Here is an 18,462-nt window from a genome sequence, read left to right as displayed (position 1 = left end):
AGACTGTTTAAAGAAGAAAACAACCCAGTTAGGTTTAATTGAGGTCTGTGCAATTTTTTGTAGGGTTTGCTGGAACCCCGGGTTATCTGTCTCCTGAGGTGCTCAGGAAGGAGCCTTATGGCAAACCAGTGGACATGTGGGCATGTGGTAGGTTGCTAATCACAGGCATTTTGTGGAACTTTTTTGCTGGCAATTAAATTGTATTTCTGTACATAATGTTCATAACATAACAGATCCATTGCTTTATAGTCCTAGTTACAGATTTGTTTTCACTAAATAATTATATCTGATTTGGTGAAAGAAAATAAATAAATATACTTGTATGTACATTACGTACATTAGAGTTATGCATGCTTAAATCTAATTATAAATGGAGAGTTACAGTTTGATTGTAACAGTTGACATGTTTTATTCAGTTAGTTTAATTTTGTTGGGACTATGGTGATCATAATGGGCCAGCTGTCTAAATAAAAGTATTTTTCTTCTGATTTACACATTTAAAGTTTACCACGAGTCTCTTGCAGCGAATATTTGATAAACTGTGAAATGAAATCCAGAATAATATGAGAGTGGATGAAATCATGAGTAACCAGTTAGCAAATTATGTTTTCTGTACTTGTTGCAGTTGCTGGAATAGCAAACCCTTTGCAATTCTACAATTTGATGAGCAAACAATTGTTAAATGGGGCACATCTTTCAGCTGGTATCTGACCTTACATTTGTTAAGAAAAAGTCATAGGGAAAAAAAAAAGTTTTATTTAGATATCCCAGTAAAATCACGCATGTAAAATTACTCTCACAAAATTACACGGACAAAGTGTGTCTACCAGTATGTTTGATCATGATGATTTATATATTCAGATTTTTTTTTTATTCAGACTTTGTGACTATCTGAACCCCATCTGTCTTCTAGCTTCCAATCAGATTATAATTTACTAAATTATAAAAGTACTTTAGTTTTGGGTGGTTAGTAAGCAGTCTGTGGGTGGTCCATGGTCTCAGTCTGAGGCAGGAACTGTCTATCTTTATATAATATAATAAAATATGACTATATTATTTATTAATATAATATACTTTATTATAACTTATACCTACATAAATTTGTCTTACTATTTTGTTCCTTGAATAGGTGTTATTCTGTACATCCTTCTTGTGGGTTACCCTCCTTTCTGGGATGAAGACCAACATCGACTTTACCAGCAGATCAAAGCTGGTGCATATGATGTAAGATTTCTTACACAGATATATAGTATATAATATATATAGTGTAACCATAACATACTTGATTCTTTAAGAAATGCTGAATATGCTTAATTTATACCTTCTTATAATACTAGATATTGTCCTCATTAATCTAATTATCTACTGTATATTTGATACTCTGACAGTTAAAAAATGCAGAGTTTTTGAATGCTTTATGGTAATTATTAAAAAAGAATAGTGCATTATAAAGCTGCAGCATCAATTTAATACAAATTTAGACCAAATAAATGTTCACTATATGTGCCATGTCAATGGTTTTCAATCCTGTTTCTGCACATTTTGTCTCTTTTATCTCACACACTCACACTCAGTTCAGTTTATGAAGCTCTCTCTTAGCAAGCTGATGATCTGAATCCCGTGTGATAAGGATAAGAAACATACTGTGGCTCACCAGATCCTGGAATGAAATCCACTTTTCAATGTGGTATCAACGCACAGCCCCTAAGGTCTGTTGAATCTGTGTGTGTGTGTATGCTTTCTTTTCCTAGTTTCCTTCTCCTGAGTGGGACACAGTGACACCAGAGGCCAAAGATCTGATCAACAAGATGCTGACTATAAACCCTGCCAAACGCATCACAGCAGCTGAGGCCCTCAAACACCCCTGGATCTGTGTATGTCTAGTTACTTTCTCATTCACACACACACGTTTACTGTTCTGTCTAAAAGGGTGCATTGCATAGATTTCAAATTTCTTTTTTATGTTTTGTCCTTTAAAATATGGTTAGGGAGGTACAGACATGTGCGCACACGCACACACATACACTTTTATCATCTGCATTGTATGCACATACTTTAGTCAGTGTTGGGGAACATCACTTTTAAAAGTAATGCATTATATTATATTGGATTACTTCTAATCAAAGTTATTATTCAGTTTTAATTGTTTAAGTCAGATATTATTATTTTTATTATTTATATGAATTAATAATGAAGTAATAATTCAAATTATTTTAGCACTTCACACAAAATTGTCTCGATGCACAATTGCTTCTGCATTTAGCTCCTGTGGCCACCGCAACTTCCAATGCAATAGTCAAGTCAAGTCACCTTTATTTGTGTAGCGCTTTATACAAAACTGATTGTGTCAAAGCAGCTTTACAGTGTCAAACAGGAAAATAGTTTGTCAATAATTCAAGAAGACAATAGCAAAGAGTAATTTTTCCAGCTAAAGTCAGTTCATTGATGATTCAGTGATGTCATCATCCAGTTCAGCTCTCTTTCAATAGTGTCTGTACCTAACCCAAAACGCTAATCTTTTGTGAGAAAATTAAGCACAAAATTAAATCTTGAGGAAGTGTCACACAAGAGGACACAGAAAAATTACCCATTTTGTGATGTCTTGATGAGCAACTTACGCCATGATTGCTAGAAAATCTACAAACCCTTGTATTTTAAATAAAGATTTATTTATTTTTCTTTCACAGGTAGTAATAAAACTTTAATTTTTGTGTACACAAATGGATAATATTTGCATAGAAGATAGTTTTGTTCTGGAAAGAATGATAATGACTCAGTATCCATGGCATACCTCTGTCTAATGCAAATTTGAGCTGAATTGCAAGTGGTACAACTGTTTAATGAATGTGCCCCAACTGTTTATTGCCCACAGTGACCCCTGTCCTTTTCTTCAATTGATTCTCAATAATGTGCTGGACATTTATTTATTTATTTAGCCTACAAAGATAGATTTTAATAATAGATCTGAAACAGTTGTTCATTTATTGTTTACCTGTCTGTATCATAGCAACGTTCCACAGTGGCATCCATGATGCACAGACAGGAGACCGTGGAATGCCTGAAGAAATTCAATGCCAGGAGGAAGCTTAAAGTAAGAAACACAGAGTCACTTTTTAGCCACAAAAAAGGCACTTTTTAGCACTTCATGGGGCTGTTACCCATTATAAATTGATTTGATTGTGAAAAGTATTCTCTATAAGAGATGGATGGGGGGTAAGTGTTTGATTTTTATAAAAAATTATGAAGAGAATTTTTACCATATGTAAAATAATGTGCATTATATACAAAAAGAGCAGGACCAATAAGAAAATAAATAATGTATTTTTATTTCATATTGACTTTAGTCTTTGTGGGTTTTTAGCCTGAATTACATAATTTAAAAGGCTTAACTAGATTAATCGTTATCCACTAGCATTGATTCATATTTTACACAATCACATGATTGATCTTTGCCTTTCTGTTCTTTCTGGATTGTTTTAGGGTGCTATCCTTACTACAATGCTTGCTACACGGAACTTCTCAAGTAAGAAACTCTCTTCAGTTTACTTTGCATTTGCTTTTTAATAGTTGTTCTTTGAATCATGTCAAAAAGTTGGAGTTTATGTTTGAGAAGATGTAAAGCATCTTAGATCATACAGAAGATTTTAACATTTTCATTGAAGTAGGGCTGTAAAAATAGTTGATTTAAGGTCAGATTGGCCTTGTGCAATTACTAAACTGTGAAAGGCTAGGATTTAATTAAATAAAACTTTAGTGTGCACACACTTATTTCAGTGTCATGTTTGCATTTTTGTGCTATTAGCTTGTGATATCCAAAGCACCAGCAAAATTACATATTTATTATATCACAGTTCAAATAGCAATCACAATGCATATCAAAATAATCATGATTTTATTATTATTATTATTGTTATTTTTAAATTGTGCAGCCCTATAACAAAGTGTTTCAAAAGTAGTATTTCCCTGTATTGTGAATAATTTTTGCCTTATTAAAAAATCAGGGTCTTACTGACACAAAAATATTTAATTTGCTTCTTAATCATATTTCATTACATTATGCAAATCTTTGATTACGATTCATTCAGGGTGTTTGATTTTGAGGCCAATGGATCATGAGTGCGTGAAGCACAGTGATTGAAACTGTCATATTTTGTACTATTTTTAACTTTAGTAAACGCTAACCTTGTCTGCCCCTAACCCTTTCCTTTTGTATCCCTCTTTTATGTTCACAATTATTCTTTTCATTTCACTCAACAGGCAAGAATCCATACAAGAAGCCTGATGGTGTTAAGGTAGGTTACTGTATGTAAACCTAAGCTAAATATTAAACATTGACACATACTTTATGTGCCATGGACATTAACTCTTATTTTTGCCTAGAGAAAAAAAAAAATCAAGAATATTAATTAGGTGATATACCTTTCACCCAGATGTATTTAGTAAGTGATTTGGAGCAGGTAAATGGGCATGAACCATAGTAGTATTCCCACTGTGTATGTATTGATGCTTCACCCCTGGACCTACACTAAACATATCACAGAGCTGTTTTGTTTTGGGCCAGTAAATTAGCATACCACCCAGAATGCTGTAGCTTTGTGGGAGTGAGTGCATAGGCAAGAACTACTCACTTTTTTTTAATAGTGTTTTACTCATAATCTATAATGCCCACCAGGCACATTGCCACTGTAGCTCCTAACTTTATGCGTAAGCAATTTTGATTCACTTTTTACACTCTCTTTATCTGTCTTTACCTCCCCTCTTTTTCTAATGATTTCTTACATGCATACACTCCCATGCATACACATAAATAATAATTTACACTGAAACTTGCTCCTGGTTCCTGGTCAGCAATTGCACATGCATGTTTGCTTAGCGTGTTTAATGAGTGAGCATGTGCATGTGCACACATTAATGCTCTTTTGGTTCAGGGCTTCAGAAAGGATTTCTGGAGGGTGGGTCAGCTCCAGTGGGCACATATAGACACATTTTTTATTTATTTTTTGGCTGAATTTATAAACATTGTTTATGTATGCCTATGTATATAATGTAAATCCTGAAGCGCCTCTTTTTATAAACAATGCTCATTGTCTACATACTTGTTTGCTTTCAGTATTCACATTACAAAAATTTTTTAATTCTCCCTTTTTTAATAAAAAGTTAGGTCCAGCATTTTAGGGTCACTGAGTAACCCTTATCTTTATATCTCACACTCCAATTCACAGCTGTGTCTCCAACTCATATCAGCTAACACATGGGTTGTGCCTTTCAAACCCTGTAAAAGCAGTGTTGATCTGTCCTGAATGAGTTTTGGAACAGTGTTTTAAAGGAGACATATTATGCCCATTTTTACAATATATAATATAAGTCTCTGGTGTCCCCAGAATGTGTCTGTGAAGTTTCAGCTCAAAATACCCCACAGATCATTTATTATATAATTTTGAAAATGCCTATTTTGAGTGGAAGCAGAAACACGCTGTTTTTCGTGCCTTTCTCTTTAAATGCAAATGAGCTGCTGCTCCCCGCCCCCTTTTCCAGAATAGAGCTGTGCCATTACAGCTCGTACCTGCTAAAACATCTGTTTTTGTTCTGATTATCATGTTTATCACGCTGAAATCATGCATTTTAAACCATATTAGTTTAAACTTATGATATTCTCTTTTCTGAGTGCACATGGAAAGAAAGCAGCTGTCACAGCATGCGTGTACTAAACTAAGTTCTCATTCACACACAAGTTTAGTTAAAAACACACATGAGTTACAAAAACAGGTGGTTATGTCTGTGAAGATAAACAGCTGGGAAATAAATTGCATGTTTATTTTAGATCTGTGTGGCAGCAGCAATATACAGTAAATAAATCAATAAATCCACTGCTCTCTTGTCTCCTCTGAGGCTGGGACTGTAAATTGTGTTTTGTGCTCGTCTGTGCAGCCAATGACAGAACAGTTAGCATATTTTTCTCAAACTTTCGCCATGGCATTAGAGCTGGGACACCGTTATTGCTGGCAAAATCACATTGATGGTGCCGTGGGTGGAAACTTACAGATTAAGGGGTGGTAATATTATAATGAGATCCCTTTGCCACGTCACCAAGGGTGCAAAATCAGACGCGCTCGTTTTTTCAGATGCTTGCAGAAAAAGGCTTTCCAAAACAAAGTTACTGGGTTCATCTTTTTCACATTTCCTTGGTTGGTAGATGCACCGGGGACCTGATTATAGCACTTAAAACCTGGAAAAGTCAGATTTTCATGATATGTCACCTTTAAGTTATAGGCTGTATCCAAAATTGTATTCAATAGTGCAGGGGTGGCGAACGTCAGTCCTGGAGAGCCGCAGCCCGGCAGAGTTTTGCTTCAACCCTAATCAAACACACCTGAACAAGCTAATCAAGGTCTGAAGGGTTACTAGAAAGCTACAGGCAGGTGTTTTAATTAGGGTTGGAGCTGTACTCTGCAGGGCTGCGGCTCTCCAGGACCGGAGTTCGCCACCTCTGCAATAGTGTCTGAAAGTATCAAAGTAGGCCTATGTTGGAAGAACATATGTCAAATATGCCTTGAGTTTTAGGGGATTTAAAAACAAATTGTCCAACAATGGTTTTGAGAACAATAATGCAATTATCTCCAATAATATTGGAGTTAGTGATACATTATGGTGATATGGAAATATGTATGGTTTGAAAGGTATGAAATCTGTACATTTATATATCAGTTTGGTGTAGTGAGAAGGCTAATTGTGTGTGTGTGTGTGTGTGTGTGTGTGTGTGTGTGTGTGTGCAGAAAAAGCTGGATATGTTTAGTTGCAAGTTAGAGTTATAAGTTCATTATGCAATAATATGGAAATCTTTGTTTTGTTTTTTGTTACATTTATAACATTTTAGTTTAGAGAAAAGCCTAATTTCTATTTTGTACTGTGTATCACCGCCATGGTTAAATGATGCATATAAATGGCAGGGTTTATATTATTTTGGTTGTATCACCCACCCTTGGGCAGATTAACTGAAAAGTTAAAGGGTTAGTTCACCCAAAATTGAAAATTAGCCCACAAATTACTCACCCTCAAGTCATCCTAGGTGTATATGACTTTCTTCTTTCAGACGAATCCAGTCAGAGTTATATAAAAAATTGTCTTTGATCTTTCTAGCTGTTTAATGCCACTCAGCGGGTGTTGCATGCATCAGTCCAAAAGAAGTTAAATAAAAAGTGGCCATCCATAAAAAGAAGTGTCTCACATGGCTCCGGGGGGGTGAACAAAGGCGTCCTGTAGCGAATCGATGTGTTTTTGTAAGAAAAATATAAATTTTCAAAACGTAATAATCACTTTAATGTAGCTTGCGCCAACAGTCCTACACGGAAGCAGCTCTGGGCGGATGACGTATGAGTTCAGCGTTGCATGAAAATGAAAAAAATTTTTTTTATATCGAAATCCTCCAATTCTTATTTACAAATCCTCGTTTTGTACTTTTAATAAGTTACCATTGTTTAGTTTTGATCTCTCCCCTGCGCTTCCGCGTGCGTCACTTCTGAGCGCACAAATAAAGCTTGCCACAGTGCACCGGCAGAAGTAATGGTTATGATTGTGTCAGTGAAAAACAGTAAGGAGACTGCATTCAAATTTGAATAATTGTATAAACTAGTGCTTTCTTTGTTTTCGGTTTAAGAGATGAAGTCGGCAACACTGACTCGTCATCTCCGCAGTACTGCTGTGCCTGTATGCATGTTTCATACGGATTACATAATCTGGGAATATTTGTTTTCCATTTGAATTGGTTCATTTGAAAGTAGATATTTCACTCTCTATAGATATATTTTTCATGTCCGTAAGGTAAAGACATACACTGAGTTTTGCGCCCAAGTTCACAGAGAATGAGACGGCAGAAAGAGCACCCTTTTTGCTTTTTAATTATTTCACAAAAGCACGATTTGTTTTTATTGTGAATGCAAACAAAGAAATCTTTACAGATTTGAAAGATGTATTACTCTTATATGTATGAGCAAAAATGACCAGTAGCCTATTTTAAGAGCAAGTGAGCGCAGCGGCGCCTCCATCTGTCCTGCAGTGAGCGCTACTGTTCAGCTGCACGCTCCGCACAGACACAAGAGCACACATTGAGTGGCCATGTAAAGTTGCTAATACTTACATATTTCAGATGATAAGCCGTATTTGAGGTTGATGAATGATAGGTGAGCGTTTGGATGTCCTGCCCGATGTACTGTATTACCACATAGACCAGCCGTTAACGATCTGTTCATCACAGACTGCGTGACTTCGCCTGTGGAATTTTTTTTTCTGCGACTAATCAAATTTTGGTCGACCAAGCCTCTTCTGGTCGACTAACGATTAGTTGACTATTAGGGGGTAGCCCTTCATGCAACCTTGCAATTTATGTATTGACTTCACTATAGAGCAGTGGTTTTCAATCCCAGTCTTCGCATCCAGTCTCGGGTATCTTGAGGCAGATACACCGGGTAACTCAAGTCAGGCACTCTGATTTGGGGTCTGGCAAATCTCAGGTGTCTGGTTACTTAAATCAGGTGCATTGAGTCCAGGCAGATGTAGTGTCCATCCAAAGGCAGCAGTAGTTTGTCCTATGTGTGGTCTATTATAAAAGTTTGAAGAGATGTGGGTTTTGCTCCACTGAATATCCCTTGCTGGTTCACTGGCCCATATTCTGATTTGAAGACATTGGACAGCAACATCAAATACTGTCCGCAGCCATATCACCCAGTAGCCCAAGACTGGTTGCCCACTGTCAGTACCTGAATGGGAGACCTCCTGGAAAAACTAGGTTGCTGCTGGAAGAAGTGTTAGTGAGAGCAGAAGGGAGTGCTCACCCTGTGGTCTGTGGGGGTCGTAATGCCCCAGTATAGTGATGGGGACACTATACTGTAAAAAGCACCGTCTTTCGGATGAGACATTAAACCGAGGTCCTGACTCTCTGTGGTCATTAAAAATTCCATGGCACTTCTCGTAAAGAGTAGGGGTGTATCTCCGGTGTCCTGGCCAAATTCCCTCCACTGGCCATTATCAATCATGGCCTCATAATAATCCCCATCCACTGAATTGGCTCTATCTCTATCTCCTCTCCACCTGTAGCTGGTGTGTTGTGAGTGCACTGTGGCTGCCGTCGCATCATCCACGTGGATGCTGTACACTGGTGGTGGTTGAGGAAAGACCCCCCTCATGATGATTGTAAAGCGCTGTGGGTGTAAAGCAATACACAATAAAGCGCTATATAAATGCCTCATTCATTCATTCATTCACTAAACTGGGCCTGAGCTGAATCTAGCAGGCTCTAGAAGCCTCAAGATAAGTATACCAAAAGTAGGAAGGAATGTGAAAAGATGAATATTAATCTAGATTCCATTCAATTAATTTAAAGCAGAATTGTATAAAAATGGTTTTAGAGGTGTCTTCATGAATATATTGTGTCTTGATTAAAAATATTAGTATTCAGTCTAAACTTAAACTGAGTGAGTGTGTCTGAGTCCCAAACAGTGCAAGGAAAACAGTGCTATATCCAACAGTGCTACATGTTGGATAGCGCAATAGAATGGCACAAGTAATGAGGACTAAGACCATTCAAAGATTTGTGTGTGATGAGCATAATCAATGAAGTGATTATAAAACTGGACTGATATAGTCATATTTATTGGTTCTAGTAAGCACTCTAGCTGCTAACTGTTTTGATCCTACAGGGCATCCACACGGTTGCACATTAAATCCAAAGACAGATTATATTCAGAGGATCCAATAACGGGGTAACTTGGTCCAATAACTAATACCTTTGTTATGTCAAAATTGAGAAGAATGAAAAGACTAGCCATCCATTTTTTTTTTATATCACAAATACACTTGGTAAATTGAAAGGTTTCATTAGGTCTGGAGGAGATATAAAGTTGTGTATTGTCTGTTTAACAGTGGAAACTATTGCCATGGTTCCCTAAAATGTCCTCCCCCTAAGGAAGCATAGAAAAGTAAAGGACCTAATACTGAGTTCTGTGGCACTCCATACATTACTTGTGTTCTAACTGACACCTTGTCATTAACACAAAGAAACAGATAGAACTTGGATAGGGAGGACCTGAACTATGCTAATGCCTGCCCACAAATTCCAGCTTAATTCTTGAGCCGATCCAAGAGAATGTCGTAGTCTATAGCAGTCAGAGTATGTGAGCAGAGTGGAGTGGGAGCAGAGCGAGGAGTGGAGAGGTGTGATTTTTGACTGGAGCGGGGAGTGGATTTTTTGAAAGTCAGAGCGTGGTGGTTTTCACTCGCTCAGAGAGCGCTCCACTACCGCTCCATCACAAGCACAATTAATGCCAACAGCCCATAATATAACTGCATTTTATCTAGAATTCACGCATTAAACATAATTAGCTAGCTTTACAGATATGTAGATCACTCAAATTAGAAAGAAGGTGAAGATTATAATGACAGCGATGGAGGAGTGCGGGAGGTTTTATCTCAAGCATGTTTGTTTGTAGCATGTGGATACTCAATATTGATTGGGTGAATTCACATTTTAAACCGTTTATTCTACAGGTAGTTAATCTCTGCTCTAAACCAATGTGCTGCCTGCTATATTGCTGCACATGTACACAACACACAAGCTCACACATAACATACAGAACACACGCACATAGAAACATTCAGGAGTGCAGAAAATTATTGTCAATGCTGTCCTGTGATTTATCATCTTAAAAACTGAGAAGTTATAGCATTTTGTTTCTAAGTTAAAGTCATTAAATATAGACTTGGGATAATTGTAGTGTTCCAATAAACCATGTTAAAACTATTATTTTAGTATGGCGTATTTGTTTTTCCTTTAAAGAGCAGGTCATATGGTATTTTAAAGTGTCCTAATATATTTGGTTTGAGTCCTTTACAACAGGTTTAAATGCATCTAAGGTCAGAAAACATTGTAATTTTCTCAGAATATACATTTAATATTAGAGTCATTTGCCAATGATTTCGAAACGATTCGTTCCAAGCAAGTTCGGAGCAAACCCCTCCCTTCCATAAGCCTACTCTGCTCTGATTGGTCAGCTGGCCAAGCCTGTTGTGATTGGCACAGAGAGTAGTCCTTGACTTGAGCAAGTTAGCGAGCACTACCATTGACAAAGCACCTTTACATAAAACAATAATATATTGCTCCAATCCGTTCTTATAATAATGACCCTATAACTGCTGGTGCAGCAAAATAAACAGCAATTTCACAATGATTATAAAGTCTGTGTGCTATACTACATTCTTTATTATTAAATGAAGTAATTAGAACACTGTCAGTCTACATGAATCAACACATATTTAGGAAATAGTGGGTTCACAGCGAATTATCAGAACTACTTCAGTAAGACAGTAATATTATGCTTTACCTGAAAACCTAAAGCTGCACTAGGTATACATCACATATTAGCACAAAAACATGATATTTTGAGCACTCAATTGAAAATGTACACATAACGTATCAGTCATACTTACAGGTTGTGGTTCGGAGAGTTTGTTAGTCCAAATTAAGAAGATTAGAAGCCAACAAAGATAAAAGCCAAGATTAGAGAAGCAGTCCTTGGTCAAATGACATGCACACAAAAATTTTTCGAATTGTATCTCTGTGGTATCCTTGAACACAGCGTCTTCTCAACATGATGTAAACACACTAACTAGCAGAAGTGTTTGTGGGCAGGTCAGACTCTTCGTATTTCGCGGGCAGGCGGGGATTATGCAAATGTGTTACCCAGTCACGTATACCAGTAATACCAGTATGACAACTCGTTAAGGCGATTCAGAATCGACTCTCTCTTTTGAGAGACAATATCTTTATTTATCATGCACTTTTTTGATTAACAACTTTGCAGATTGTTTTCATTTAAAGATAGCTATGTTATAAACTGCAAAAGAGATATTTTTTCAAAAACCCATATGACCTGCTCTTTAATATAATGTCTGAACAGAATTTTTTGATTATTTCAAAACATACTGAAATACTTTAGCTTCAAACTTTGTCATGGAGTGAAGGTGAAGCGGTATTTCTAATCAGTTGAGCTTCACATTTTGTCATGGAGTGAAGGTGGAGCGGTATTTCTGATCAGTTGAGCGAGGACTAGAAAGAGGAGCAGAAAATGGTGAACCCAGAGCGGAGTGATTATTGAATGCCTGGAGTGTGGAGGGGAAATTGTTGCCACCCACGTACTTTGATAGCAGTGATTCCCAACCATGTTCCTAGAGCTCCCCCAACACTGTACATTTTGCATGTCTCCTTAATCAAACACACCCGATTCAGGTCATCAGTTCTTTGGTAGAGATTCTAATACCTGAAATGTATGTATCAGACAAGGGAGACTTAAGTGTTAGCTAAAAGTTTTCATTAATCTGAATGTTTTAAAATATTTCCCTTTTATAGGTTCAATTGACACTGCAGTTGACACCCTTTGGGTGTGACTGTTGTCTGAAGCCCAATTCATTCACTAATGGTGTACACACTGCCCTCCGAGGCACTGCGTCGCCAGTGCCTCAAAAGGTTGCATCAGCACTATCACTGCTCAAATTTCTCCTTTTCAGGAATACATTTTATCAAGCCATGGTGTTTTAGAAGCTTTTGGATTATTTGGATTTCATGTTTCAGCAACCCACATCGAGTAGAGTTTATCTTTCCTCAGGGTGGAACAGCATAGCTTTCGGAAAGTGTGTGCTACTGTGTCCTCCTTTCATTATGAGCGAGAACACACACACACACACACACACACACACACACACATGATAAGTGTGTTGAATTTCAGCATGTGAAAGTAGTGTTTAACAACTTTTTGAACTGCATACACTATGATAATTTCAAGATTAAAGTGCTTCGCTCAAGGCTGGCCTTCTTATCAAGAAAAGGAGGACAATCAGCCATCCCCCATCTGCACATGTTGAATATATCCTTTAGATTTTGACCCTTTTTCTGTTATTCTCACCGGAACACGTGCAGCATATTTCTCCAGTGGAATTTGCATGTGCCAGCCCAGCCAGAGGAACAGTCTAAAATAGACAAACACTTATTGGCTGACAGTCGCCCACTGCCATTTTTTAAGGATCTTCATCGGGTCCTGGAGGTCCTGAAATCTCTTTTCAACATGCATCACTAATCACGCTGCCTCTGACTTCACCATTTTCAGTTTGGTGGAGCAAGGGTATGCTGAAAAGCCCACAGTTAAAGAGATGCTTGAAGAGATCTCTCATTATCTTCGGCTCCTTCTTGGAAGTTGTGGCCAATACTGCCATCTAAGCCCTGTAGGATGAATTAGTCCTTTATTGTCAAGTCCATGGTGGTACTGCAGGTGTACCAGACTGATCTAGTCAAGGCTGACAAGTTCTGCACTGCAAACTCCCAGCAGTTGTTTCCCTTATAGGGTATGATAGCCTGCGTTGCCTTAGTAAAATCTTGTTCCAGCTCTCTGTGATGTCCTCGAGGAGGCAAAGAGCACTGAGACAGCCCCCTCAGAAAGACTGGGGTTTGCAGACTCACTCAGTGGCACATTTGTGTCCACTCAGGCATATGAGGATTGTGTCAAACAGCAGAAGTGTATTTGCCTTTCTCCTTACTGTCCTCCAGATTCTGTTCAGTCAGTCCTGTCGTGTTTCACATTTTAGGCAACAGTATATTGACTGTGCATCTTGAAACACGGTCTTCACACTTGTGCTCCACACAACGGTAACTTTGAAGTTACTTATTTGAAAAAGTAACTCAGATATTTTATTGTAGTTTAATAAGCATTATTTTACTTTATATAATATGATTACATAACATGCATTACTTGTAATGTGTATAAACCGTAATGCTCAGGTCTTGGCTTTGAACAGGCCAGTCAGTATACCTCTTCTTTACAAAGCTCACTGTGTTCACGATGGTATTGTCAATTTAGAACAGAAAAAAACCCTCCAAAAACAAAATTGTCTAGAATGTCATTGCATGGTGTAGCATTAATATTTGTTATTAATAGAATAGTTAAAACCCTTAATGTTAAGGGTGTCTACATACTTTTGCATATATAGCGCAAAAGTATACAAAGTGGGATACAGTCTTCTTGCCCCAATCAAACATAACAGAGCTAAAAAAAAATGTGTTTATGTAGACAAAGTTTTCATGTTTTTCCTATTATATTTTTTAGAGGATAATACGATTATTGTTGCTCCATTTTAGTGAATTATGCAGTAGAATTAGCACAATGAGAAAAACATCATTATCTGGTAGCATGGTGATAATATGGTTTTATTTTTATGTTTTACTACACCAAACTGCAGAAAAGGAAGCATAACTCTACAGAATTCACAATGGTGAGATGTGCTAGTTATAATAAAATCATTATTTGTATAATTCTCTAGTTATAGTATTGTAGTTCTCCTCTGTATAGTTCAGTTTTAGATGTAGACTGAAAACCTTTTCAGTTGTATTCTTGCATGAGTGTGTTCTTTTATAAAATTCTGGATTATTTACTTGTGTAGAATATCCAAACATCCAAGTTTTTAATATCATAATGACCCAAGGCATGATGCCTGTAATATCCTGTAATGTATGCTTCATGTCCTCTGTGGTTTTCTACATTAATCCCAACAGCAAAATAGGTGTAAGTTTAATTGGCTTAACAAGGATAAAATGAGCATTAACATGATTGTTACTGGAATATTATATTTAGGGTTACCTTCAATTCAATTTAGATTATAGTCTCTGTAATCTGTAGGGAACACTGTATGTATTTAATAGGAGCATGTTTCTTCTTATTCTTCTTTTTCTTCTTCTTTTTCTTTTTAAAAACATATATAGTCCATCAAAAAATGTATGGCTGCCTCAAGGGAAGAGGATTTTGAAAGGTTTGGTAGGATAATTTGATGGCGATGAAAAGTCTTTGCTGCTTCATGCTGTTTAAAGATCTAGTTGTTTCCCTGGGAATCTGTGAATGATATGAACTGCTCTACAAGATTATTCTCTTGCAAACTTTAGAAGTCACACTTTTATGCATGTTTACAGAAGTCCTGAGAGGCCATGTATTATTTTCTTTTTCTTTCTTGTTTTCTCATGATCACAACTTAATTTTCTGGTGATCTCAACATAACAAAATTTGTTTTGTAGTTATCATGACTTAATATTTTCTTGGGATCTCGACAAAACAAAAAGTGTTTTTCTCGTTGATTTTATGATATAACAAAAGTAGGTCTGCAACTAACGATTATTTTGATAATCGATTAGTTGGGCAATTTTTTCCTGGGAATCTGTGAATGATATGAACTGCTCTACAAGATTATTCTCTTGCAAACTTTAGAAGTCACACTTTTATGCATGTTTACAGAAGTCCTGAGAGGCCATGTATTATTTTCTTTTTCTTTCTTGTTTTCTCATGATCACAACTTAATTTTCTGGTGATCTCAACATAACAAAATTTGTTTTGTAGTTATCATGACTTAATATTTTCTTGGGATCTCGACAAAACAAAAAGTGTTTTTCTCGTTGAATTAATTTTATGATATAACAAAAGTAGGTCTGCAACTAACGATTATTTTGATAATCGATTAGTTGGGCAATTTTTCTTCTTCTTCGATTAATCATAAAAGGCCTCTTTTTTTGTTTTTTTTAAAGACTAAACATACTATTCCACATCCTGCCCAATGCTTTCAACAAACATGCCAAATGCATGCTATGAAAGCGTATTGTATGGTGAATATATCTATATCTATGCTATACATTATGTGTAAAAGAGTTATAAAGCACAGTTCAAATGGACAGTTTAAATAGACATATGGACAACGGACAGTTTAATTCCCTATATTAAAAATGAAGATAATAATGATGAAGATAGTAAAGAAAAACACAAACTCAGTGAACATGCACATTCACTCTGAACACAGTAACCTGTTACTGTCATTTCTTTATTCTGTAAATGTAAAAAAAAAAAAGACTTACATATTCAATCACACGCTGATTTCATTTTACAGTTACTATCATAAAATATTTAAATTACTTATTTGACTTTTAAACCTAAATTTAATGTTGAATAATAATATTAGCAAAATTAATATTATTGCACTGAATATTAATTTGATCCCTCTTTACTGCATTCTGTTTGACGTGCATACGCGCGCCGGCGCTCTTTTAGTGAAGTCTAAAGTTTAACGCAGACTGTCAGGACGACCCTTAATGCAAAATAGAAACACGTACTCGCGTGAATATGTTACACTCAGTGGTGGACAGTAACGGAGTTTACTTCGTTACTGTACTTAAGTAAATTTTTCAAGTATCTGTACTTTACTAGAGTAGTTTTATTTTGAGTAACTTTTACTTTTACTTCACTACATTCCAAAGCATAAGATCGTAGTTTTTACTTCATTACATTTCATAAAACATATTGTTACTCCTTATAATATATCATGTGCTCCGACACGCAGAAGCGGTGTCTGATTCAAGAACGAACTGATTCTTTTCAGTTAACCTTTTAAATCGGTTAGCAAATCGGACCAAACGATTCATTCATGAATTAGAATGAACCGAATGCAGCTGTTCTCGAGTCAAGAACTTACTGATTCAAATGAACCTTTTAGTGCGAGTCTCCAGTGAACTGAATTCACAAGTAAGAACCGGGAGATCTTGTGTGCGCAACTGATGCTGCTAAAAGTAAGGTACTAATGTTGAATTTTGGGATTAATTATTGTAACTGAAAATCATATTTAGGTCAAAACTGTCAGTTGTTTGTGAACTAAATCTGCTGTAAAGGGCAAATTTAAGCCCACTGAAATGCTTGAATGCAGACACATCAACATCAGTGTCTCTATGTTTTAGGTTAAAAAAACAAAACATTAAAATAACACAGATTAAATAAAATAACTCATGCATGTTCATATTCCCCGCTGCCGTAAGGTTAACAGTTTTATTAAAATGCTACACATTTAGCCCTATGTAACATCTATTTTTATATTGTTTATCATCAGTATAAATTTGTATATTGTTTGGATTTAACTAGCCGAGTAGACAGATATGAATGTTTATTCATAACCATACTGAAAATAAGTAAATATTGTTAGCTGATGCTAACTGTCTAGCTAACAAGCTTGCTGGTGCTAAGTTGAGGTAATTTTTAGATATAAAGTCCAAATATTTTTATTCAACCTCCTAGATAGATTACATCTGGGGGAAAAAGAAAGAATGTGATGTTCAGAACATGGTAACTACAGTAATTATCAAAGTGGGAAGTGATTTGGCCACGGGTGTTTTTACACCACAGACTATATAATTATATTTTCCTTAAAATGTTCTTCTTAACTTCAGGGCTTATTCTCATGTCATATATAACTGTGATGTTCTGCAAAACAACAAGCTTTAAAACACTTTATTCTTACTGGTGAAAATCAGATGGTCAAATCTGTTTTCTCTCATGTATATCGCAGTGTAAGCTTCACAGTGAACATTACTACATCACTCTCGTCAACGTAGTCTATATCAACAACAAAAATATATCTTGACTCATATAGTGGTTATTTTGGGAAAATCCCAGGTATTTTGAGCAGTAGGATTATAAAAAATATGTGCCTATATAAAATTTAATTAAGTAGCCTATATAAAATTGAAAAATAAATCTATCTATCTGTACTTTTTTACGTAAGTACATAAAAAATCGAGTACTTTTGTACTTTCACTCAAGTAAAATTGAAAACGGAGTACTTTTACTTTTACTGGAGTAATATTTACTCAAGTACTTGATTTGTGTACTTGAAGTTGAAAATAAAACATTCTCATGTTTCGGGCTGCTTGGATCACGCATCTTTCCTGCAGCAGCTCACTGTTTCATCCGCTATAGTTTTAGATGCATTTTGTCCACAGAAATGCTTTATTCACTGCTGTAAATTTTCTCGACATAAATGTTGTTCCCCAAGTTACACAACTGTGGCACTAGATGGCATATAGACCTGAAAATAACTGATGGGATATATATATCCACCTTACTGTGTTCATATTGGCCCAGATTTTAGGCTACGCATTTGGGACAGAATGAAGACCTTATTTCTTTGTGATCACTATAATTTTTGCAGTATTGTGTTTGTTACTGACAAGCAAATTGTTAAATGCTTGAATCAATATGATAGTTTCACTACCGCAAGAGCATTCGATGTGATACTAAATGTAATGCTTATTAAAACTAATGTTGACGTCACTGTATAGTATTCTGTTTGCATCTATCTTTATTTGTGCATCTTTGAAGTACCTGATTGTTTGTTAATAAGCGGGGATTATGGTGCTTATCTAGGACGTGCTTCAACAACGTATTTTTTGTTGTGTATTTGTAATGTGCATTTTTGTTCTAATTTTTTATCTTTATTTTTAATCATTAAATGTATATTTACATAACTTTTGTTATGTTGTGATAACGAGAAAACAGCTTTTGTTATGTCGAGAAAATTAAGTCGTGATCACAAGAAAACTAATTATTTCGACACCACGAG

At 36.1% G+C, this 18,462-nt stretch overlaps 1 protein-coding gene across 1 annotated transcript in view; it reads left to right on the top strand.

Annotated features, from left to right (window-relative positions):
* The window catches only part of LOC107561529 (calcium/calmodulin-dependent protein kinase type II delta 1 chain), a 149,938-nt gene that overhangs the window by 97,393 nt on the left and 34,083 nt on the right, over nucleotides 1–18,462 (top strand). Inside the window, exons 8-13 of the mRNA XM_016245993.1 lie at nucleotides 64–147; nucleotides 1,130–1,224; nucleotides 1,752–1,874; nucleotides 3,008–3,091; nucleotides 3,481–3,523; nucleotides 4,258–4,292. Coding sequence (XP_016101479.1) covers nucleotides 64–147; nucleotides 1,130–1,224; nucleotides 1,752–1,874; nucleotides 3,008–3,091; nucleotides 3,481–3,523; nucleotides 4,258–4,292 — 464 coding nt within the window. The remainder of the gene's footprint in view (nucleotides 1–63; nucleotides 148–1,129; nucleotides 1,225–1,751; nucleotides 1,875–3,007; nucleotides 3,092–3,480; nucleotides 3,524–4,257; nucleotides 4,293–18,462) is intronic.

The sequence above is a fragment of the Sinocyclocheilus grahami genome, unplaced genomic scaffold, assembly GCF_001515645.1.
Source record: "Sinocyclocheilus grahami isolate Dianchi unplaced genomic scaffold, SAMN03320097.WGS_v1.1 scaffold777.1, whole genome shotgun sequence".
Classification (NCBI taxonomy): domain Eukaryota; kingdom Metazoa; phylum Chordata; class Actinopteri; order Cypriniformes; family Cyprinidae; genus Sinocyclocheilus; species Sinocyclocheilus grahami.
This window is presented reverse-complemented; position numbering and strand designations above follow the sequence as displayed.